Source organism: Ischnura elegans, chromosome 2 (assembly GCF_921293095.1).
Source record: "Ischnura elegans chromosome 2, ioIscEleg1.1, whole genome shotgun sequence".
In the NCBI taxonomy this organism is placed as follows: domain Eukaryota; kingdom Metazoa; phylum Arthropoda; class Insecta; order Odonata; family Coenagrionidae; genus Ischnura; species Ischnura elegans.
The window spans coordinates 72209820-72235321 of NC_060247.1; the positions used below are offsets into that span (position 1 = coordinate 72209820).

General features: G+C 38.2%; 1 protein-coding gene across 4 annotated transcripts in view; it reads left to right on the forward strand.

Annotated features, from left to right (window-relative positions):
• Nucleotides 1-25502, forward strand: part of LOC124153942 (ABC transporter G family member 20) — a 277735-nt gene that overhangs the window by 223909 nt on the left and 28324 nt on the right. For all 4 annotated transcript variants that reach the window (XM_046527363.1, XM_046527362.1, XM_046527365.1 and 1 more), the window contains exon 3: nucleotides 23363-23522. In XM_046527363.1, coding sequence (XP_046383319.1) covers nucleotides 23363-23522 — 160 coding nt within the window. The remainder of the gene's footprint in view (nucleotides 1-23362; nucleotides 23523-25502) is intronic.

Genomic DNA, 25502 nt, shown 5'->3' on the forward strand with positions numbered 1-25502 from the left:
ATAATAATAATAAAAATGATAATAATAATGTCGGATTCATTACAAGCGAATTTAGAATTAGACAGTCCTTCCTTAGAATTTACTTGATTGATAATCACATACGATCATGGCGTGGATGGTGGAAAATCCACAAAGGCGGGATTCGAATCCGCGACCTTCAGGATGCCAGACGGGGAAATTACCCCACCACCACCGACACCGGATGCAGTGGTGAATCTAGCAGAAGTTAAGCCAGGAATTCAGAAAATTGATCAGCAAATGGTGAATACAGCTTTGATTTAACTCGCTCGCTAGAGTAGATACAGTTACTGTGATAGAATAACCTAGATTATTCCGGGGTGCCCGCCTTCGTACAGATTTACAACACTTAAATCGCTAAACTCAGGATTTTTTAATATTAGATCATATTTCTTGACTCTAAAAAATTGGGCTGTGCTATACAGCATTTTATGTTGGGTGCGTTCTCGTACGATGTCAATGAATGGCAAGTAGTCTGCGGATTTTTACTTTACCCAAATACCCTACATTTTTGTATTTTTTAAACCCATATTTTTCCATTTAGATCATCATGCCAAGGATGCATAATATTGTACTTGCATCATTGTCCATGGCCAATTTTCGAGGCAAATGTTTTTGAGAAGACATTTCTGCCGACTACACCAGCCGATAATTTGAGAGTTCTTCGTCATAAATGCATTGTTTCTTATCTTAATACATTAATTCATTTTTACATATTGGCGATAATATTTAAATGTTATAATGAAAGATCCATTACTATGGGAGCTACAAATGGGTTTTACGACGTTTGACGTGTGGATATCACTGTCAAAAGTAACAATCTACCGATTTGATCGATAGATTTTTCTTCCTCATAGGAAAATCTACTAAAATTGGCAGCATATTAATTGCGTAAGCATGGTTTCGTTAGTAGTAGGACCTGCCCGCCTTTGTGACGGTGCAGGATTCCTCGTCCCTTCCTTCCTTCCCCGTCCTTTCCCTGGAGGCGTCGTCGGGCTCCTATCGCGGCGGCGCCTCCTTTCCTTGTTCCTTCCCATCCTTCCCCTTCTGGTGGCAGAGGAGGAAAGCTAATCGCTTATAGTCCCTGCCCCAGGAGTGTATCCCGCGAACCCGACCCAAGGGTTTCGTTCCTATTGTCAAAAGTAACAACTTTTAGGCATGTTAATTATAAGCGGCATTAGTCGCCTTTTTATTTCTAACTTGATTTATGCCTTTCTTAATATTCACCGGGGAGTAAAATCTCTACCATGATTTCGCAAAAAACGTTTTCGCGAGTGTTTTTATTCTCATTGAGAGAGGGTGTGGTTCTGTGGAATTTTATTTTATCCTCCCGTCAACTATTCGCCTTTTCCTCGCCACAATGGGCCCAATTAACTTCATGGGTTGCGAGAAGGGAAGATGTGGGCAAATTTCACATCGTAAGCTCCGTTTTTATATTGAACTGAATATTTAGACGCATGAGAACACGGATATTTTATATTTAATATTTTCTGTTACAAATGTGCGTTATATTTTTGTGCTCTCCTCTGTTCCTATATAAATGTAATCCGCTAGCTTGAGTATTGTCTCAGCGTGACTAGAATCTCCCAAAAGTCCATGAAGTAGTTTGACGAAGAATGTGTAGAGTCATGATGTGAAGCGGTGCATAGTACTGAAAATTAGCTGGAGTAAGATCAATAAGGATGAAAAACACATTGGGGCTCATAAGTATCCTTCGATTTTCTTTCTACCAGATAGCGAATCTCCTAGTACAAAGGAAAGACATTACTGCTATCAATAGCATAGAATAATAAAGTTATTACTTAGGAATGAGATTTTAAAAACAATGAATATGCATTTAACGAGGGGCAGGGACTACGTTTTAATAGCTTTCATAGACCTCATTGACTCCTGGAGTCTAGTGCTTGAATGCAGAAATGGAGAATGGCCAAATATTGATGATATTTTTATATTGCAATATTCAGGATCTCAGCTAAGATAACACAATCTCATTGAAAAAATTGAGAAGTTGGGATGAAGAAAAATTGGCAAAAGTCTATAATAATATTCCCGTAAAGAAGTAAAGTTACACTCTTTCTCTTTTGATAGGAGCATGCACAAAGTTACTCTAGCATTATAGAAATTGCATGATGTTTTTTCTGGAGCTGCGAGTAAGGATTTTGTATCAAGGATTTAGACTTACAGAGCGTTTACGGTAGTGATTGCGATGAGATATTATGGGAAAATGAATTGGAGTCTGAACTGGAGCGAAAAATGTTAAGGTTCATGCTACTGGTGTTGAGTAAGCCGGAGGAGCATGACTAACCACGCGTGGCACCAAATGTTCTATCACCATGACGGAATTTAATTTTCATGTTTGAATTTGAGTGTGTGTCATTAAGTAGGGAGTACTCATAATTGGCTTACTTTTGAATTGGATCCTTAATCTTAGCTTGTCTTTCAATCTTCCGTGTTTTCCTTTCGCTAACCCTCATAACGTCCATTTAGACGAAATTGAAGGCGCAAAATCATTGGGTGGAATGTGTTACTGAGATCGATATGGGTTTGAAAGTGAAAGGAAGGGAAAGAAATGTGTGAAATGAGGAACTCATACCTCTGAGAAATACGGAAATAGTGAGGGTGAAAACTTTTGGCGTTTTCCCTGGGTCAGATGCTTAATTTCCTCCAACGCCTCAGTGTAAGGCGTCACCGGCCCAACAATGTGCCCGTCCGTTGATCTTTCATCTTGCCTTTAAATGAAAGGGGGCGTGGTTGTCTAATGAATCGAGTGTAAGGGTTCTAGTTGAGGTATTCCGGAACCCTTATTCGCCTATGAACATCCTGAAATAGAAGTACTCTTGGTGTAAGGCGGCTCAGATAGACGAGCTGACTTCCGTCCTCTCAAGGTACGGAGATCTGTTACCCTTATCTTGCTCTGGGGTGAGCTCTACACGAAATTATCTAAACCAACCCTTGATTTGAGTGAGTGATATAAATAGGTCGATACTTTTTTAAATTTATCGTCAGTGGAATGGAGCAAGGTAACGCAAAAATAAATCACGTAAAGGGATACTGCATGGAATAATGTTTATTGGATTGCCGTCACTGAAGTTCTTTGAACTTTTATCATGCCATCAGCCCTTTGAAAGACTCGGGAACATATATGCAAGGAGTGTGGATCTCTGCATTAAAAATTTGTCGAGTACAATAATTCGGGCTTCAATACCGAATTTTCATCTCAGAAGCAAAACATTTAACTGAGGTAAAATTTTGAAATTGTTTTCTCAGATCTATGTTGAACAGGATCTACTGAGTAATACCTTGTAGTTGTCAAGATGACCGAATAGCTTGTAAGCAAACATAATAAAGAATATCATCAATCTTGTTGTTCGTTTATTACGATTTGAATAAGGAATAAACCTCGTTGCGCTCAAGAGAGACTTGAGTAATCAATTTTAAAGCGTCGGAAACCAAATTGAATGTTAATCCTAAGCTACTCTGGCTTCGCGGGCAGGTGACAGGACGTTTTACTGAACACTGAAAGATCTCGTGAAGTTTCCACCCCCGATATCCGATGGGAAAGCAGAAAATCACACGATCGGAAACTGAGTTGGCTGAACGTAATTCAGAGAGATGAACAAAGTTGATTTCGCCGGGGCGTCTCATCGTGCGGAGATGATCTCAAAGTTAAAATTTGTACTTCCCTCTTCCCTTTCCCCCTCCAACGGTCAAAATGTTTGAGCCAGGTATACTTCACGTACCATTCCTTTGGAGAGCTATGAGGTGTGTAGATGAGTGAGCGAAGAGGGGAGTGTCGGGTTATCGCGTAATTCTCATCTCGGAAGTCGGTGTTCCTGCGCTATTCGTGAGTCGCCCCAGATTCCGATCTCTCGTCGGAGAAATGGTCACGGGGTGGGCTTTTGGGAACGACCGGGCGTATTTCCGCCCTAGAGAAGTTCCTAATTTTGTTTTCTTCCCGAGAACACCGCTGCTGCGCATAATGTTTTGCTCTCGTGGGTTAGTGAGCTGGCCGCTCTCCCTTTCTCTTATATCGCCTTCATTGCGTAAAATCCACGTAGGGTCGCAAATGCTTTAGTTTTTTATATACTAAATGTTGAGGCACGCCTCCCTTTGACGGGTCGTTTTCGGTAACGAATTACCCATGCAAAACTTTTTCTAAAATTTGCAACTAATCTGACGGCCACCAAAGTCAGTAAAAACGACTTGGATGTTTCTCCCATGAATTTTGATGATTCAATAGTATTAAATTATTCCTAACATATCATAAAAGATATGGTTGAAATATTCTGGAAAAATCTTGGCTCAAAAGTATGCCTATTAATATCCCAAACCTCTTCCCGTGAGATTTTCAACGTAAGCAGAGTAGATCCTGATCACAATTCGTTTGTATCTCATATATTAAAATATTCCTGAGGAATAAGTGAAACATAAAATCAAAAAATTTGAGATGCAGGTAAATATTGAAAATGGCCAATTTATAAAGCCTAGAAATTTCATTTCCTTAAATTAATTGTCTTTGATGAAAAATAAAATGACTAGTTATACATTTATTTTTCGTTAGGAATTACTCGCTTAAAAATTACGTCACTATCTTGAAATTTTATTTTCGGAGAATATAAGATAGATCTATGTCAAAAAATTACTGTTCCTAAAGTATAAAAGATTGTATCTTAGAAAAAAGCTATGTTTCTGAGCTATGAGAGTATGCATCCCGTCATGACAGCAATCACCAAAACAAAAACATTAAATGTTAAATTATTTGGACGCAAGTTGATAACTAATTGCGCTGTTTTAAGGCTAGATGAAATATGACATGAAGTTATGACTATCGATTTTGTTATGAGCTCTTTAAGAAGGTTCCTTCTTGCCTATAGGTACGTAAAATAAGCAATAAATTTGCATGTAAACGTATTAGGGATATTCTTATGATATAAGGTGAACCACAATTTTAGAGTCGATTCAAAAAGAAAATATACGCAACCAAGCATGGTAATGTTTGAGATTTAGGTATTTTTATGCTGCTTATGCAAAAATACGTTGGTCAAATAAATTTGCGGCACAAGCGGATGAAACAGTTGAAATCAAAATTTTAAAACGCCATACTTAACAAACATTAGTAATGTTGCATAATTACTCCTTACTACACTTTAAGAATTTGATTTACGAAAACATCATTTTATTGACAATATTCGTGAAAAGTTTGAATTGATCCTGTTTCTTTAACGCAAATGTAATCGGAGCTGTATATCTAACCGATGAATCAGTCTATCCTTCGACACGTGTTGTGGAAAAAAACTATTTCCCCCAGTATCTTCCTTACCAGACGGCAAAAGCTGTTACTTAAGGGTTAATGTTAGTGTTTATTTTACTGAATTTCAAAACACGGTTACGAAAGTTATCCCTAATTGCGTACAATCACTGCAAGCCGTAACAACTTCCACTCCGCCACTATGGGCTTCGACAACGAAATCATTTCTCGTGTGTTTGCTTTGCATAATGTTGCACGCAATGTGGGTGTGTAAGAAGTGTTTTGGTTTCACGATGTTGTTGTTGCGAAGGCAAATTCACTACTAACTATCTGCAAACACTGCTCACGCAGCATTCCTCTTCAATTGCACGGCTAAGCTTTTCCGTCAATCTTGGTGGTGTTTGAAAAGTTCCATGTTACCCCGATATAGCACTTTACTACCGAGGGGAAAAAATAGGGAGCGAGTTCTTTTTTGTGACCAAAATAGAAAGTGCGCGCGAACAAACGAACGCCTTGGATAATGCATTCAATTGAGGCAAATGGGAATACCCAGCCTCGATTTCAATGACCTGATCAGCCAATTACAAATGCAACGATTGTATTTCACCGGGTGAACGTCATTCGCAAGAATTTTTGCGTGTTATTGGTTGCTATTTTTTATATTTTTATTTTAAGATTTATTCATGTAATTAGGTTTTATAGCTCATTGAGTCTTTTCTAAGAATAAAAGCTAGTATTTGGAATAATTATTCTGGAAGTGTACGAAAATACAAATTCTTTTTAAAACCCTTCTTCTCTCTCTCTTCGACAAGCTGTGGGTTAGTAATTTTATTTTATTTGCCGATTCATTAAATCATTTGTCATTTATGTTACTCACTTGAAGCCTATAACCCTTTCCGTACAGAATCCCCTAATTATGCTCGTGATTAAATATTATGTTTTTAATCCAATAAGTTGCGTTCAATCGACTGAGATGGCATATTGTATATGAAATCAGTGAATGTGTTGCGTCGATAAGGGCACATAGTTTCTGAATTCTTTTTCACGAAAACTTATGCTCTAGAACTAATTTTTATCACATATATGCCTTATTTTCACAAAGTTTAGACTTTAGTCTTTCTCAGATTAATTATTCTCCTATTTAGTTTGTTATAAGATGCTGAGACTAGGAATAGAGGATGAATAGATTAATGTGTATATGGAGAGGTTGGAGATATTAATGGCCATTCTTGTGAACCAACATGTTGCCAGAATATTTCCACCATGTTTTCAATCACATATTTGAATATCACCTCTCTTTATCGTGCTCTTAATTGATTTTCGTCGATAGTATGACCTTCGAGTGCTTGGTATTCGTCACTTTACCCACCAAACTGGTTATTATAATCCGTTGGTGGAATTGATTATACAAAGCGTCGCATATGGATTAATTTAATGCATCATTAAACTTCATGGGAGAAACTTCCTTGTAGTTTATACTGATTTTTGTGTTCAACAGATTAATTGCATAGAAATATTCTCGGTAATTTTCTATCCCCCATTACCGGCGGTAAATTTTCACAACCACCTTTTAGAAATCCTTCGTGAAAAATTGGTTCCAAATTGAGGTGAGAATTTTGCTATGGATCTAGTAAAAAAAACAGTCAAAACTGGCGGCAATAATCAATGATAGATTACGTAGGGCAGGCCCACAGGGCTGTACGCTGGAATAAGTAGGTCTATATTGTATTCTATATCGCACATATTTTAGATATTCCCGCTGAATGTAGCGTAAACTTTTTTCTTGGACACCACCTGGTGCGAAGTTTGAGAAACATTTTTGCATCGTGCACTCTGCTGTTATCTCACAATATTTATGTTATTTGTATGGTGACACCTAGATGGCGTGGTGATGATCCTTATTATCTAGAAAACCAGCAGCATCTGAGAAGTGGGAATAAGTAGTAACACACATTGTTATCCCTCTCTTTTAGTTCAACTTGATGACGTCTACTGTACTTCGCTGTATGTTGTACGATTTATTATTTTGGCCAAAACAATTTGTGCGTAGCAATGACCCTTCTTGCATGGCTGTTGACCCTATGCGGAGCACCTTCTGTAAACGATAGCTATCTCTGGATCGAGTTCATATACGCCGCACGGGTAGAGAGTGTGCATTTGTGGTGAAGTGCTTTTCTTGTCGGCGGGAAAGAGAAAATGCTGAGATTGTGCAATGCCTTCCACTGCATGGGACAATGAGAAATAAAAACAGGCTTTGCACTTTTTGCTGCTATTATTCGTGGACATTAATGTGGGTCACCTGAAAATGTTGATTGCGGGGAAACTTGATTTCCGAGACTGCGGATTTTTGCACCTGCATTTTCGAGAATTGGAATTTTATAGTTTCTGGGAAGTAGTTTACGTTTTTTAAGTTCCCTACTTTGGGAAACTTCAATTTTCATTAACTGCTCATAACTTTTAGTTGGTCTCCTTAATCCTTATCATAAATTCTCCGTTATTTTCGATGCTTAATCCCTCGACAAATTTATTTGAAGTTTTCATTATTTGTGTATGTTAAAATTGAAGCCATAATTCATACTTTTATTTCCTATTATTCGAATATTATTGGGTAATGATTTTGATGAAATGTCTGAATTTTGATGATTAATCCGGACTATGAAGTACTGTGCCCAACTGTGAAGATAGCCTAGTACCATAATATTATCATTGCATTTTAAGGTCAGGACTTGGACTAAATTTTTTTCGGATTACCAATTTGATGCAGCGGTTCATTGTGCCTAAAATTTTGAGGTATGAGAATACTTTAACAATGGAGAAAATATGTAAATCTATTATCTGAGTACGAGAACTAGTAGATATCGAAACTTCCGTTACAGTGGTTTTTGTAATCAGTTTACAACCCGAGACAACTTTCTGAAACCCCAGAAAACAAATTCTCACCTGTTAGTTCATACCCAATATGCCGCACTATTTAGTGAAGTAATGCGGGAAAATATCCTGCTAAAGCCTCTCCACGCAGACGTTGCGTTTGAGTGCAAGACCGCCGTGTAATATCCATCCACCTGTGGACACAGTTAGGAGCGCACTCGTCTTCTTTACGGTCCGATGTAATCCCTTTTAGCAAGTAGTGAGTGATTCCGCTGGTGCTCGTGAAGCGACCCGCTCTCCCGTTGGAATGCCAAATCGGTGTAATAGTGGTGCAACGCGCGGATGTTACGTAAAATCGCTACGGTTGCCGCCTGAGTGAGTTTCTCGCTTACTCAACGGCGCCATTCCCCCCCGCCTAGTCACCCTCTAAAGAGACGGGCATTCATATCTTCTCGCAAGAAGCGCCTCCTGGCGAAAATTGACGCAAACGACGGGGAACAATGGAGTTCTGTCCACTGGGAACGTTGTCAGAGCTTTTTTTTATATCAATTTTTTGTTTCTGATGCTCTGAGAGAACTACTCTTTCTCAGCCAATGTGGTGTAATTTTAAATTTGAAGAAATGTCCATCAAATGTCGATGAGAACTTCGGTATCAAATAATAGGATCACACGGTGTTCATTATATCAATGCCTATTGAGATTAATGATTACAAGAAAATATAAAAATAAAAAAAGCACTAATTCTGTTCCGATTTTGCGAAAAATGAACCATTCAAACAGAACTTAGAAATGAGTACATTGAACAATATAGCGTCAAATCAGGAGCAGGGTAACTAAATCGAAAGTTCATATATATCTTTATACAAAATTATATGCAATAAAATCGAAATTTTCATTTTTTTATGCATTAAATTTCATTTGTAGACATATCTGTGGAACCTCAAGAAGCTGGGTACGGCTTACTTCTCAGACCATTCATCGGCAGTTTCCTTCGGAACAATTTCTCCATATTACCTTCGTTTATCCGTTCTGATTGCTTGCTGTTGATTGGGCTGTACAATGCCGACAAACACTTTCCAAAAACTCCTCTTCTTTTTCGCTTCCTTGCATGTTCGTCTTCTCTGTCCTCTTCAACTACTACTGCTCATCTATATATCCTCTAGATAGTATGTATTGGAAAAACTTGATAAAATGAGGGAAAGAGCAATTTAAATTCACCAGGCTTGATGAAAAACTGAATCTGAAAGCTCAAAGCTGAAAAGCTGAATATATTTGATTATAACATGAAAAATATCCCATTGATGCACTAGTTACAATATTCATCTCCATTCTCGTATAATATTAACCGGATTATGTAGCTAACCGATCGACATTAAGCGTCTGGAGCTCTTATCAAAATTATTACTGAATACAATCACCCTTTATGCCAGACTGAGTTGATGATTGTCGGAATGTGGAGCTAAAAAGTAAAGAAGAACGTGAGGAGTAGGTTTTGGGAATGCATAGAGACTAAGACATAAATACAACTTTGCCAGTGAACCACGCACGAAGTGCTGGGTGAGGCGGACATCCTGCTAGTATCAGGGAAACAGCAAAACAAAAAGTTGTAATCAAAATTAGAAACCTTATCTGTAAAGAGCGGCTCTCGGTTATAAGCCTAGGCTTGACACCGCGGGGGTGGTGGTGGGCCCGCGGGTGCTCCCTCCCTAACGGAATGGGAATGTGGATGACAGTCTTCAATTGTCAATTTTTTGTTGATATTCGCCATGAATTCATGCTAATCTCATTTTTATTATTGGTTGAGTTTGAAAGTGGAAAAAAATTTCAATCGTCAAAGTTTCAGTGATATTCTTAAGTAGTAGGTATAAATTGATTTCTTTTTGGGGGATTGGCCTGCCACGGAATCCAACATGAGGTTCCGCTAGTTCAAGAAAAGAGTTCTGCTTGACATCAATCAACCAGAAACAAACTGTCGCATCGTATTCGATGTTTCAACTCGGATTTTTTTCTGTTAAACAAATTTGTAACATCAATTGTTCTTGCCCGCCTCTCAGTGTTTACTGCTGTGTGCATACTTCATTTCCTTGTTGATCATTTCTTTTGATCCAAAGGCACGGAGCGTGAGTTCAAGGAACTAAAATCACCAAACAACCAGAAACAAACTGTTGGGTGGTATTCCATGCTTGAAATCAAAGACATTTTTGTTGGAAAAAATATGAAACAAATTTGTCACGTCAATTGTTCTCGTCCGTGTCCTGTTTACCGTGCTCTGTGCATACTTCATTTCCTCGCTGATCATTTCTTTTGATCCAAAGGCACGGATCGCGAGTTCAAGGAAATAATTCGTTCATGCCGAACGCGTGGTGCAAACTTCTTTTTTTACATTCACCTCTAGATCCTTCACCGTGAACGCTAGCGTTTATGTAACTACGGTACCCGGGGAAGCTAGACCAGGAAAAGAGAAAACACGCTAAGCATCCCTGCCAATTGTTCCAGAAATACGGAGAATCTCAATTTCCCCCGCGCTCGCCCGGATGAGGTTAATAGACGCTGGACACGCCGCGATCGAACCAAGAACGGAGGGACTCGATCGCGAAAGAAGTGCGGAAGTGTTTTCATGCGATCAGTGTCCTAATGCGTCATAATTCCACCTTCCTTCCTATCTGTACATTTCCTTTGATTTACGGTGTCGTTTCATGTTTTACTTGAGTTTTTTTAGTATGCGCTAATTTAAAAAAATTCATCATTACTGGTCAATAATCCCACGGTTTGACTCAGCTCTCCACTCAATTCTCCAATCAGCTAATATTTTTACACCTACGTATTTCGTCTCTTACGCGTACTTCTTTACCTGATTCATATATTTCATACGAGGTCTGTTCTGCTCTTGCCATCTACTTGACCCTCGACGATTGTCTTCATCAGGCCATCATGTCTCAAAATATCTATAAGGCTGTTACGCCTTCTTGTCAAGTTTTCATGAGGCTTCTCTTCTCTCCTACTCATCGTAAGACTTTCTCATTATATACTCTGTCGATCTATTTGAATTTGAATATTTCTCTAAGAGTTAAGGAGTGCAAAGTAAAGGTGATATTTTAAGTATTTATCCTAGTACTGGGTCAGGGATGCCGACTTACAAAAAATATTGGGGGGGGGGCAAAATGGGGATCTTGGCGCGGGAAATTTTATAAGTAGTGAGTATTAAGTTTTTTAAGCATTTTAGAAGAGTCGACTGATCAAAATTGAAACCCTGATAACTCGAATATCGATATCTGGACATTCCGTAGAAAATCGACAAGCCTGACACGTTTTTTCCTCACACCCATATCGAATATCTGAGGGAGCTCGGGCCCCCTCAGGCCCCATGGAGTCGGCGCCACTGTACTGGGTACATTTTGGGGCATAAACAATAATGACTGAGCACTGACTCGCCGCGTGAACTACTAGCAGCAGTTGTCGTCGGTTTCGGCTACACGGGTCTGATCGATGATAACCCGACTTCAACGTTAGTACGTGCACGAAAGGCTTGATACCGCGAGTTGCGGCCATCGATGGTCACTTTAAAGTGGCGAGAATTGTTTGCGAAATTTTTGCCGTCAAATCTTCTCTTCTCTCTCGGTGTCATTCCTTTTCTAACCTTATCGTTTGTATTCGTGACATTTCTCATCCAAGCACCATTCTTTGAGATTTTATATTGCCTACACTCGGGAGGTCGTGGCTTTGGCTTCGCCCGGCAGCGTTGCCTCTGCAATGGATAATAGTGTTTCGGTAACGGATCGGTGGATCGCAGTCGTAATAGAAACGAAAGTTATCGAATAACACCCCTCTGGGTGGTGCGAGACTGCTGATGTAGTCGGCCTTCTACCGGTGGATAGAGAAAGTGAAAGCTGCCGGTGGAATGCCCTTGCTGCCTTCGTAAAATCGAAAACGGCACAAAACGGTTATGGTAAGATCGAGACTATTGTAATAATGTCAATTGAGAAGATTATCCCGATTATTGAAGCTAATGTTGTTTTCTTAAAATTTTCATCATATGCTCTTCTAGAGTTACCTGCATCATCGATTGAGAGCCAAATAATGTTGCCTTTTCACCCTATGTTTTCTAGCTATTCGTTTGAAACCCCGTATTTTTATACTGGCTCCAATGAGATATCTTATCAATCTTATCTAAGCATATGAAATATGCTAGAATATTTTATCATTTTTACAAGAAAGGAGATATATTCTCCATGACTGGAAGTAGGACGTTGAATTGGAAGAGGCAGTCAACTCCTGAAAGCTATAGCAAGAAAAATTTCAAAAGCCTACCGAACTCTTTCGGCCTTTGCCGAAAGCTTGACTTCCGCATAAGATTGCACCCCGCTGAGCAATTAGGAAGCATTTCCAACTTTCATGGGCGTTAATGTATCCTGAACCATTTTTCTGGCAAAGATCTTTCGAGTTTTTCTGCTCCAAGTAATTTCCACATTCTCGTCACGGATCCATGAAAGGGCCTCTGTTGCGTTGCCTCTCAATATCACATCCCTTCATTTGACTGAGTTCACGCTAGGAATTGCGTCCACTTTCCTCCGTAATCCAAACAATTGTCATGAGCACCTAATATCCAACACAATCAAGGATATTCGTGGGAGAAAACTTGCTTGCTTATATATATAGCACTTTCACCTTGATTGTTTATTGGTCTTTTTCGGGCCTACTCACAGAAAAAGGCTGCTATGCTTCAATGAAAATAGTGAGTTGAGCTCTAGTTTTTTACGTCGACCAAATCCGTTATAACATTTCAGTCGTGAGTTTATTCCCAAATTATTTTATATTTTTCTGGTCTTCAAAACATGTGTAAAAGAGTAATTACTACTTTGGGGGTTTTGCAATCGCTCCTTTCACCGTTCATAGCCTCTGTCGAGTGGCGATAGGAATTTTTTAAGGTGTGACTCACGTGATTTCGCCAACGCAGAAAAGAGGTGGTAATTTATTTTGTTATTTTATCGGCGAGCGTAAACATCTTTCACTAACGAGTAAACTCGGGTTCACTAGCGGATTTTTAAGAAATGTACATCGGATGTATCAGAGATGTACCTCCAGACTCTCGACAGAGTGAGGATGAGACTGAAGGCTTCTTCGTGGAAAATCATGTTGCTGTGAACATTAATATAAATACCTTCATAAATGAATCCATTAAACCAACATTTTGAATATTTGTCACGATTTTTGCGAAACGAGAGTGAATGAACGTAACTTTTGCTAAATTTAAACCATATATTCCATAGTTGTGTAGAGACCTTGGACCTCGCTTAATAATGACTATATTTTGGCATTAGGGTGTTTGGTGATAAAGGGCCGATTAGTTTCTGTAAGTATTCAATTCTACCCTGCGGTGAAATAATTGGCAAGCGTTGTCAGTTTTAAATATCAGGTAAATTAAAGTTATACAGATTTCTATGATGTTTTGTTCTGTTTGCATTGAATATCTATAGGAAAAACTTCATGAAATTTGCGAAGAAGAAATACTTACTAAAGAGTATTCATTTCTCTTCTCATACGCAGAAGTGGCGGAAATGACTTTCTGGGTTATTCATTTAACTTTCAAAGCTGCCATCCCTCTTGATCCATGCAGGTTACCTTTGAGATTTCCGTTTACCTTGAGGTTTCCATAGTGAAAGCTTAGTGGCTCCTGCATCTTTGAGAGACAAAGCTCTCTTATTGCACAAGATCCTTATGCTGATCATGATTCTATTTTTCGGGTCACTTGATAATTTTTTTGACATGTTTGCTATCGGAAAATCTCAAAAATCATTTTACTATCGAATCAATGGAATTTAAGTTACAGAACACAGAATGAGATTCAGTATGATATTAAACGTTCAAGTACATCATCATTGGTCATTTCGCCTTAGCTATTAATGTGGGGCACACATTTTTCATTTGAGTATTAAAGACTATCAAGAGACACTAGAAAATGCACCTTCTTTTATAGTTTTAGCGATGCCTTACGTATTTTTCCGCTATTAACATGCACTTATTTTTTCTAAAGATAGTTATGCCTGCCGAAAATAAAATTAAATATTTCCGATAAAAGCCTTTGTGTCCACCGTGTCTTTGACTTTTCATTGAAGCTCTGAAAGTGGGGCGCTATGAAATCAGTAGCAATCATAATGTTATGTAAGAAGAATCGTTACAATAAGTTTATGGGGAAAATGTTATGTGACGTTGCCTTGCTTTGTTCCTCGGGTATTATAAATCTCGGAAATCTAAATTGCTTCCTTCTTTGTCTCCTCTCTACTTTATGTGTTTCTTTTCCATCTCTGTGTGATTTAGGCTAATATTTTTCTCACGTCTATTTACAATAGTATCCAAGACTCAATTTTCATCCGGACGAGTTCGAAGAATATCACACGCAAAATTTAGAATCTTACAACGAAGAAGAGTTTACCAATTGCTGATAGTTGATTGGCTTTATTGCTAATAACATAGGCAAGAAAAAATGTGGTTTTCTTGATTAAAATCAAAACTTTGAGTGAAGTTGCCTGTTTGGTAAGTTGCTGTCGGTAGCGAAGAAGATAAGTGATAGTGAATCTTATAGTTAGTAGCAAAGATGAGGATTATGATGGCAGAGTACCAATCGTTGCAGATGTTTATTACGATGGGTAACATCTTTCAGACGACTAGCAATTAGAGCCCTGTTAGTTATGACTGTTTCCTACGAAGTTTTCCCAATAAGCTAATGCACAAATCTTAAGATATATATCATGATGATCTTTTGTTATTTTACGGACTCTGTTCATATGTTTTGTGTGACAATACGATTGTAGTTTAGCGTTCATTGTAAACACAGAAATGTAGAATTGGTTTCTCCCACTCTGGATTTCAACCAATAATTAGTATGAGGTACACATCGCTAATTGAGCCGCTAAACAAGATCTTTCATAACTTGGAGGCAGATTTTAATTTATATTCCATTGCACATGACCACATCGAACTCGAAGCCTTTAAAAACCCACGTAGACGTTGACGCACCAAGGTGAGGCGTATTAATCAGCTGAGGAATATGAATTTATGAACCCCTCCCAGTCCCTCTCAAATATGCGAAAATATTTTTCATCACGAAAAATTTCCCCCCATGCTACATAACCGCAAACAATGGAACGGGCACGTGAAAACTTTTCCCAGGCCATGAGGGTTTGGGGGATCGACGGATGGAATCTAAAGAGGCTGTTTCGTTGCCTCTCCGCACCCACCGCTTGTGACATCAGGAAAGCCTCTCGTGCCATTTGGAGGCATAGCAGGGTGTGTTCATAGGCACGAGGCAGAGGGCGGCTGAGTCGCGGAGACAGACGGAGTCTCTCGCCCCCACCTTTGTTTGCTGGTGACCGTGGAGATTTCGACGCCTGAACGTCTAGATCGACGTTGTCCTATACCCTCCGCAAAAACCACTCCTCAACGCTTGCGAGCCAATGATTTTTGTTTTAAGTTAGTTGCTGGCGATAGAGAAGTAGATGAATGAAAGTAAATCTATGTAGTAAAGGTGATGATTGCGATGGCAGAGTACCAATCGCTGTAGATATTAATTACGATAGATAAGGTCATTTAGACGACAAGTAATTGCATCCGCGTTGGACATGTTCGTTTACTACGAAGTGGTTAACCAAGCCTGTTTCCTACATTTATTGTATTGCAATCCTTATTCTTTCCATCATATCTTATAGCTATGGGTCAAAACGTAATCGACTCTCAAAGAACCACGGATAATGTATAATTGGCTCTGAGCTTAACGCAAAAGAAATGGGTGATGCTAGATTTGCTTTTCAAAATTCTAACTCGCTTCAATAGCCCCTTATTGAAACGTTAGCCAGAATGGTCGTTAAAAAATAGCTGTTTTTCCACTCGTAAACTTCATTGTTAATGGAGCATGAAATCGTTTATGGAATCCTTAGAGACTGGTGCACAAACGTGTGATTCCCTATTGGCTCTTGCTGTATTTCATAGGTAGCTTGGTTCTTTAATAAAACTTTTTTTATGAATATTTATAGCCGGAAAATGTTTCAGTTTATTCCATCCTTTAGCAACAATCGACAACAATCAATCGCAATTTAAAGCGCTTAACTGCGCACTTTGGCATGAGGAAATTTTTTTTGCTTTAGAGAACAATGTAGTTATTGCTACCGGACATACAATCAGAATTAAGGGGGGGCACTGATAACAATAATAATAAAGGAAAAGATATTCCCCACCGCCACCATTGTTTTCGACATTGGCCGTTGAGCTCCGGATCTTATATTGTCTTGCTAGTAAGCCACTACCTCCCCCTCCGCGTCCCATAGCGCTCAGCACTGTTTGTCGGGACTCGCGTCTGTCTGTGGATTCGCCAGCGTGCTTACGGTGCGTGTGTCGTTAGACACGGCTGTCGGTGAATCGCCTCGGAATGCCGGGGAGGGGAGGAGTGGTGTTGAAGGAAACCGCCCGTGGAAGGACACGCGGCCAAGCGATCCTGACACACATATCAGGTTTCGATATTTGGCGTCGGCTAGCGCCGCAACGTTCGTGCGCCGCCGCGTTCAGACGGACGATTAAGGCCGTGACAGGAATTAGGAAGTGGAGATGTGGATGGCTGGACGAGCACACCGAAGATCAGCGCCCGTCATGCTGTTGATGAGGTGGTAGGACTCCGTCCAAATTTCCTGGGAATCCGCAAACTCACAGGGAGAAGCAAATTGTGTTCCATATTCGTGAAATTTACATAACTTGCTCTTCTTTCCTTGTTCTATCGACTGTCGTTTATGAAAATTGTTAAATATTTTGGAAATAAAATTTGGGTATCCGCAAATATGTTGTGTTTGCTTGCCAGAAGGGCATGAAGGGTTTGAGATGTGCTTATTTAATAGAATTTTATGGTCGATATGATAAAAAATAATGTTATGAAGCTCTCCATAAATAAAAGAAATCTAATCGTTAGTGCTGCGCTATAATACGTTCTATTAGTTACCAATATGCTGCTACAGAAAAATAGCTCCTTAAATTTTTCATTCGTTTACTAAACTACACATTATGTACCGTATTTTTTTCTATCAAATGCTGTATTGCAAGCACGCAGCGTCTATTGTATTTCTTTAATAATGAGAGCAAAAAAATTCTGTTTACAATCTAACTAAGTGCAACTTATGGTACACTATTGTTATCCTCGGTGAAGCCTTTGGACACTAAAACAAAATCCTCAAAATGCGAGGTGCCTTAGGGAAAAGAACTAAGCCCCCTTCCATGAATGAAATTCAAACACCTGTGGCTTAGTTCAAGGTAAGCTCCACCCTCACATTACTAAACAAAATGAGTATGGAGTGAGTGATCGTTATTTAGCTCTATTTTTATATTGATATTTTTGCGAGGCTACTTTTGAGTGACTTGAGGAATGAAGTTTGCTCAGATTGTGTTGCGAGGAACAAAGGTTTATTCTTGGAAAGACTAAGAATCACAGAGGGTGAGGAGGGATGGTGATGGAAACGTCTCCTTTGACAGTTTGTTGTTTTTAGTATGCACGCAGCGTATTGTTAAGCGTATGCGGAGAGGGTCATCGCGCTCTGGGTCCGTGAGGAAAGACTGCCACTGAAAATTGATCGTTTTCCAGCTTGTAGATCCGTCTGCGGGTCCTGATACAGTCTCTTCCCACCCTTTCCTCGTACACATTCTTATCCCACAGGTCATTCTCCTTGAACCCTGCGGGAACTTAAGAAATCTTTGTATTCATTTTGAATTATGATAACAAGGGATCGTTGATAAACTTTATGAGGTATTTTCTGGGAATATTTTGCCTTCCTTTCTCGACATCTTCGTTGAAGATACACAGTAGTAGATCAGTACAGTCTTAGTGACGGTGGAATTAAGCCTGGCAAACCTAAGGTCATGGGTTTGAGTCCCACCTGGGTATGTTCTACCTCTTTACAGGGTTTGAATGTTCATTTACATTTAATTGTTAACTTTTATGAAAACCCCGTTGTAAAGACCACGTAGTGCTGTTTTCGGTGGTGTGGGAATAAAAAATAGATTTTAAAAATATCTCATCAATCTTTTCTAGGAAGTTACTTCGTCTCACAAATGTTAAAAAGTTCAAAAGAATTTTGAAGTTGTAATCATAAATTTTAAAAGAACTAAAATTTTTAGCCATTAATGTTTCATTTAGTCTTTCGAGCTCAAAAAATTGTTTCTAATTGCCTGATATAATGTACTATTTGTCGATTATTTCTAATATTCGGATATTTGAGGATGTGTTCTCTTAATTTCATTTGAATTTATGTAAGGTATATAAAGCATTAATTTCTGCCAACATATATTCTTGCTCAACTAATTACACCATCGTGATCCAAAATTAATTTTGTCCCTTTTCCTTAATTGAGACCTCTCCCTATCACTTTATTACGTCGAGAATTGGCCAGTTTTGAAAGATTCAAATGATATCGACCTTCATTGCGTCAGTTCAGGAGTTCATTGGTTTGAAGATCATCGGTGCCGTCAAGTGATGTTTTTTTCTTCATTTATGCGGATATGAGGTCGGCCTTGGTATTAGTTCACTTCCTCTCGGCAGTGCAACATCCATTTTTAGTCGCCTTCACGCTTCAATTATTATTACACCCGGAAGTATTGCTTATTGAGTAGGTACGTAGATAGCGATGCATTCTTATTGGGAGCTTTAATAGCCATACAATTTAAATAAATATATATTGCTCTGTTGTGCTGCGTTCATGGTAAATTCGAGGTCTTTTAGTGGATGTAAATCCAAGCCAGGTGAACATGTAACCTACGTAAATATTCTGTGACCAAAGGGAATTTTTTTTGGAAAGGACGTGTCTCTGTTTTTATTTTTTTGTGATAATTTTATTAAAATTAAACTTTACGAAAAATGTAATAAATACGTTTGCTTTCCCTGTATAATAAACAATGTGGACTTCATTGTTCTATCTTAGGGTTTTGGCTAAATCATTGTTTTAAACTATCTTTCTTCTTGAGCCAAGTTTTTGGTGTTTTATTACTCAAATTTTGCTTTTCATTTGCCCGCGTAAATTGGACAGTATAATCGGCTTATATTCTAATCCAAGTGTTAGATGAGCTGTATTATTACTGTGCGTAACCGAAGAGACGACAATGATCCCTTGTCCGTTTACTGGTTGTGCGATGCATGTAAATTGTGGTCATATCGCTCCTGAGGCTTAGGCAGCTCATTATTCACGCAAGTGCTACCCTTCGATCCTAAACTACGGGGGCAGTGCCTGCCGCGGTTGAGACGTACACTGCATTTTATCGATGACTGTAACCCAGCGTGAAGCAAGACATAAAATTGTGTGACGAATCATAAGATTGTCTCAATATTCTGTTTGCAGGCTAAAGTGGAAGTGTTTTAACCTTTTTCAATGCGAGCTCATGTTACCGAAAGGGACTTCTGCCGCTTAGGTTGCCAATTCACCGTTGCAGACCTTAAATTCTCTAGTCGATTCATGGCGGAATTGCTGATCGTTACGAACAAACCAATGCTCGTTAAATATCCTCGGATAATCCTTGATTTTGTATTTAAAGCTGGCATCATTTAGTAAATGGATTTAAATATGCTGCTCAAAAGAGAAATTATCACTCGAAGGGTATTTGCATTTTCAATGAGAATTCGGAAATTTCCGTTTTAAAGTATGTCACAAAACGGAAACTTTGCACAATATTGGGGTTTTAACGCCATTTACATTTAAATTTCAGTGATTAATTTCTATTTGCATCCTATTCCGTGCAGTTCATCATAATATTTCATGGAAAACGCCTCGAGAAATAATTCTTTCTTATGGTATTAAAGTTTTATGGCGGCAATCGAAGGAAAGAGCCTTTGGTGCACTATTTTGCATCTTTTACCATAGGCCTTAAGCCCTTCTTTCAAAATTCTGAAGCTAGTTAAGTTTTACATTAATATTTATTTTCTTTGGTATCGATCAAACAAATTGATAGTCGTAATTTATTTCCGTTCGGTCAGTTAGTTTACTACTCAAAATCAGTGAGAGAACTCATAAAAATATAGTAATCAACATCGTTTGCTACGTGGTTATTTGGTTACGTAAATGTTATTACATATGTTTGTAGTTCAACATAATCATCTTCACCTTCTATCATTCGCAAGAGGTCGTGATGATCTTATATCCTTTCAGAGACTATTAATAACTCTTCCGGTGTAATTATTGAAACTAGGTTAAACTGACCGTCCCTTTACTGTCTTAGCGTAATTTTCAGAGTCATTTCCGCATTCGTCAGTTCGCCAACGCAACTAGAGTTTGCATCACTGCAGGTGAACACTCCAACACTACTTACTTATCTTATTGCGTTGGTGTACTTACTAGGCATACATAAGGACGTGTCGATATCATTTCAGATCTTGCTGGCAAGAAGAAGTGAAGGTCGTTGGGTTACTTTCGTAAGAACTTGCTAACTTGCAATAATCTATAAGTGAGGTCGGATGTGAAGCTAGATGACCGCGTCCTTCCATCCCCGTGACCAACCGATGCTTTATAGTTAATCGTACGGTGTTTCCTTTATTGTTGACCAATAGTCTTTCTTTCGATTCAATAAACCGTGTGAATACCTTTAATCTCCATAAACTTCAATAGAAAGGCCGTGATATTCGATAGATGTGCCATTTTTTAAATCATGGTTAATATTTAACATGGTTAATATTTTACAAGGTGCTATTCATTCTCGGCTTATTCACTGTGTGAATAGAGTATTCCGCCAATTTTGGAGCGTGCATTCAAAGAATGAAATTCTGTGAAGGTTAGAGGTGTAAATAATAAATATCATTTTAACAAAGGCTTTGCTGAATGCTTTAAGTCCGGTCGATTATTGTTTCCATGTTGTTGTTGTATTGTTTCCACTATTGTTTCCACTTTGCAAGTGCTTGAGAGACAGTATGCATTATTTTGGTTTGTTGCTGGGAGGTAGACGACTTACTGCTGAGGCTTTTTTATTGCCTACCCAAGCAGTAGGTCGTGTACCTCGCCGTGTTATGCATGTTGAACCTTGGCCTTCGTGAAGGGAGGCTCGTTCTTTAAACTTACCGCTACACCAATACCAAATGTTATCAATTTTGAAAAAAAATTCAAATTCCGAAAATCACAGTACTGGTGCGAACTGTTGGGGGAATACACCGGGAATTTTGGATATTTCTGTTTGAATCCGTAGAAAAAATAGGCAATTCAAATGCATCTGTTGCCAGAAATATATCACAGCTGCGTACATACTTACATGCATAGTAATGTAATCCTAATATTGGTAACTGTAGCCCCTATTTTTCCCAATACTAATCTAGTTACTTTGCCTCCCTGAGACTCTCATTCCGTATTGATCTTAATTTGTCCCAGGTACTTGTCTCTTGGTCTTTCTTTGTGGACTTATCCATCAATTTGTCCTTCCATTATGCTTTCCAAGTAACTTCTGTGTCTCATTATGTGGGCAATCCAACGTGTTCTTCTTTGACGTGATCCATAGTGTCTTTTCTTCTTCGTAAAGCTGCATGCGCACTGATTAATAGTGGCTTCAATTAGGTTTGTTAGTATGCTTGATCTCTCACAAGGCCTTTTTACACGATACCAGAGTTTGTATACTCTGTCTCTTGCGCTGGATCTTGAATTGTGAAATTGTGCCTTATAAAATGGAATATTTTAGCGGCATTGCGAAAAAAGAAGCTAACTGAACAGGATATAAAATCTGCCCTAATTTCATTTACACTCATTTGACAGTAACTCTCACGAGCATAATGAATAAAATCCCATCATGTCCGAGGGTGGGTACCCAAAACATACTTAGTTAGATAGAAAAACATGGACAAAAATTAAGAGTTGGAGCTTACGGGGAGATTTTGATTCAATTTTCAATGGGACGTAGCCCATCTTTCTCAAAAGGAGAGAGGTACAGAGGAATGTTTCTTGTTTATTTTTCACTACTTTGTGCCCAACCTAGGGCAAGAAGGCGTCTAATTTCATTTTTCTTGGATATTATAATGGAAATAATCTTATATTATCTTAATATATAATATAAATATTTAATATATTATCTTTTTGTATGATCTAAATTTTTCTTATAATGGAATACCACAAAGTTAATCATGAGTTAGTGAATTTTAGTCTAATTTCATTTACAAATAAATAGGAATTACTTTAGTTTTGATAGTTAGGGTAAAAAATACTTGCCCCGTGTAATACATAGGCGTTTCGTTAGGCATCAGTTTTCAAATAGATCTTTCGACGGTCGATAGCACATGGTTAAGTTGGACGTCATTACATCTTAATGTGGCACTAAACTACAACTTCATTCGCCTTCTTCTCTGTCATCCGTCTCAACCTTGACTGCATCTAATAATGACGTGATTTTTTCCTTTCACGTTAACAAACGGAGGTGTGAAAGAATAATCCCATCAAACTTATAATTTGAATAGAAGGTCATCACAGAGGTTGTCTATTGTGATTGGGTATTGCTGAATCAATGAAAATGATGATGGGTGGCTTTCTCCTCGGTTGGTTTTTACGGATGAAGCGCTATTGCTAAGTTAAATGTGTATTTATTATAATAAAGGATTACTTCCTTGAAGTCTCAAGGTAAAAATGATCCAATTGGTGATTGTTCGATTTAATGTGTCAATCATCGTTTATATCTTGATGGTTCAAACACAATAAAAAAAGCTTTGATATAGCCTTGATATTCCCTTTGTATTCTGTGCACCCGAGGCAAGTTCCTTAATATCTAATAAAATATTTATTTATTAGGCATCTTACAGTTTATTTGAATGATCGCTATAAAGATGGCAGATATATTTATTTTTAGTGCAATTACCATATTAATTGTTCTGCATTCTTTTATGTGCTTTTCTTTGAATAATGATTAATACTGTCATTACATTTTACAAACTTAATGGTACTCACTTTCCTACGCTGCAAAGAAGGAAATTTTGCCCAAGTCTCCAATTCTTGAAAGTGTATAATATTTCAGTTTTTCAAGTAGTTATCATGCACGTATATGTTTTCTATAGAGCTTTGACATAATTATTAAAAATTTTAAATAACTTTCAACGGAAAATCTTTAGTCTTTAACTTATTAACTCTTGCAGTGAACTTCACGAATTTGTTTGTTTTCACGTATGCATCAATTTTTTTGGTAAAAATTTTGTTCATAAAGAAGGTAAAACAAAATTTTAAACATTATTCTGCGTATTTATTGCAGTTATGGATTGCTGGGAGCTAGCGGTTGCGGCAAGACCACCCTCCTCAGCTGCATTGTGGGTCGGCGTAAGCTGAACATGGGCGAGATCTACGTCCTTGGAGGCAAGCCCGGCGGCAAGGGAAGCGGAGTCCCCGGAAAGCGCGTTGGATACATGCCGCAGGTGAGTGACGTCAATGGGTGTTTGTCTCCGCTAGTGTCGTCGTCTCCTATTGGTCTTCTCTCTCGAGTCGTATAAGTCGAATGTAGATATTGCTGAATAATGAGGGCTATCTCTTTGATTTCTTGGGTTGATTTTCCAACCCTTGTTGGTTAAAATTAATTAATTCCTTGGAATAATTCAGTAAATTCCAGTAATTATTTCCTTAGTTACATTTAGTAGTCCTATATTTTTATTGTGCATAAGTATACCTTCCACTCCGTGATTGGTCTCATTGAAGTATTAGTTGGTAACAAAAGTAATATGAAGTGAGTTATTTTCTTCTCTTGACATCTATATTTAATATCAAATCAGTATATTGGAGTGTAGGTCTTGAAAATTCTGAGTTAATGACTGATTTCGTGTCTTTTTTATATCTTATCGAAAAAAACGCTTTTATAACTGTTTATTTTTTTAATGCAGCAAAATTATGTACTTATTTTCATTATAAGCGCTGATGAAGGTTTAAAAATAAACCAAAAGGTCGGCAAAAATGCATTTGAATATTTTCAAGACGTACGCTCCAAGTACTGGTTTTATTATTGGCAAGTAATGCCTATGCGCATTGAAATCATGCAAATATATCAGCCTGTAAAATACGTATTTTGTGCCTAATAGATCCTGTGGTAACGAGTCAGTGGAAAGGAAATTAAACTTTCCTTCCTTGACATTGTTATTAACTGTTCAGAATGTATGGGAGAAAGACATAATAGCTACTTATTCTTCCGTTTTTTTTCAGCCAAAAATATTCTATTGCCCTCAGAAATTACTCAAGTTTTCTCCACCATAGAATGTGTCGTCGTAGCTATAATATATTAATTTTTAAAGTATGGATCGAAAGCTAGGGTATGCACTGAATTTTATACGTACTGATTGTAAATTGGAGGTAAGGCCACCAGTGATGAATCAAATGGTTTCATGCCCCCCCTTTTATCTCAATCCGTGTCCGCAAGTTACCGACTCAGTGTCAACCGGTTTTTCCATAAGCCAGTGTCATCAAATATGATGTGTCCACAGCTAATATACCACAAGAATTCATTGAACTTCCATATTGAAAAAAAACCAGCTTGTATAATTCTTGTGCTCTAATTTATACCCGCGAGTTTTGAGAGAAAATCACGTGTTGCTGGATCAGGATTCTCTGGTTGAAACGTTTTTCTAGAAAAACAGATCTTCGACGCGTTATAAATCTATGACAATGTATTCGAAAAACTTTCCTCGGCAGATACTGCCTGCAGCCATAGTTTAGACGTTTTCTGTTTTCCAATTTATGCCGAAAAAGCTAGGTGGGTCATGTTATGGGAGAAATATTTGCGCAAGTGAAAGAATTTAAGCCATTATAGTGGATGACTGCTGATAGTCTTTGCACCTAATGCCGAGGTACTTCATGTTCTGAATTTTTTCAAAAATTTAACGCAGTGAAAAGGCTGAGATCTCATGTTTAAGTGACTTCTTATTTATTCTTAGGCTCACCGACTTTCCCGTCGTTATTTACAAACATGCAAGGTCCCTCAAATGTATTTTTCGTGGTCAGTTTCCCAGTATTCATGTCATGTTCCACGACCTTTAACTGGGATCTCATGATTAAGCACTCAGCATCGATTTTCATTCTTAGCTATACCTACACCAATTACAAATATATGTTTTATCTCATTCTCACTTTCCGCAAACTATCAAAGCAGAATGTTTTTTATGTTTTTTGATGACAGTTGATTCTATGCTTAAAAAACTTTCTACGAGCTTTAGCGTTATAAATAAGATATAATAGTAAGCTTTTCCCTCAATTATGGCCTATGGTAATGTTGCACGACCGTCAATTGTTATTCTTCTTTGAGACCTCAAACCTACTAAATGTTTAACTATCACATATTCTGTGGCAGCTGTAGGAAATCATGTGTTACTTTTCCCTCTCTTTATTCTGCATTGAGTTCAATTTTCATATTA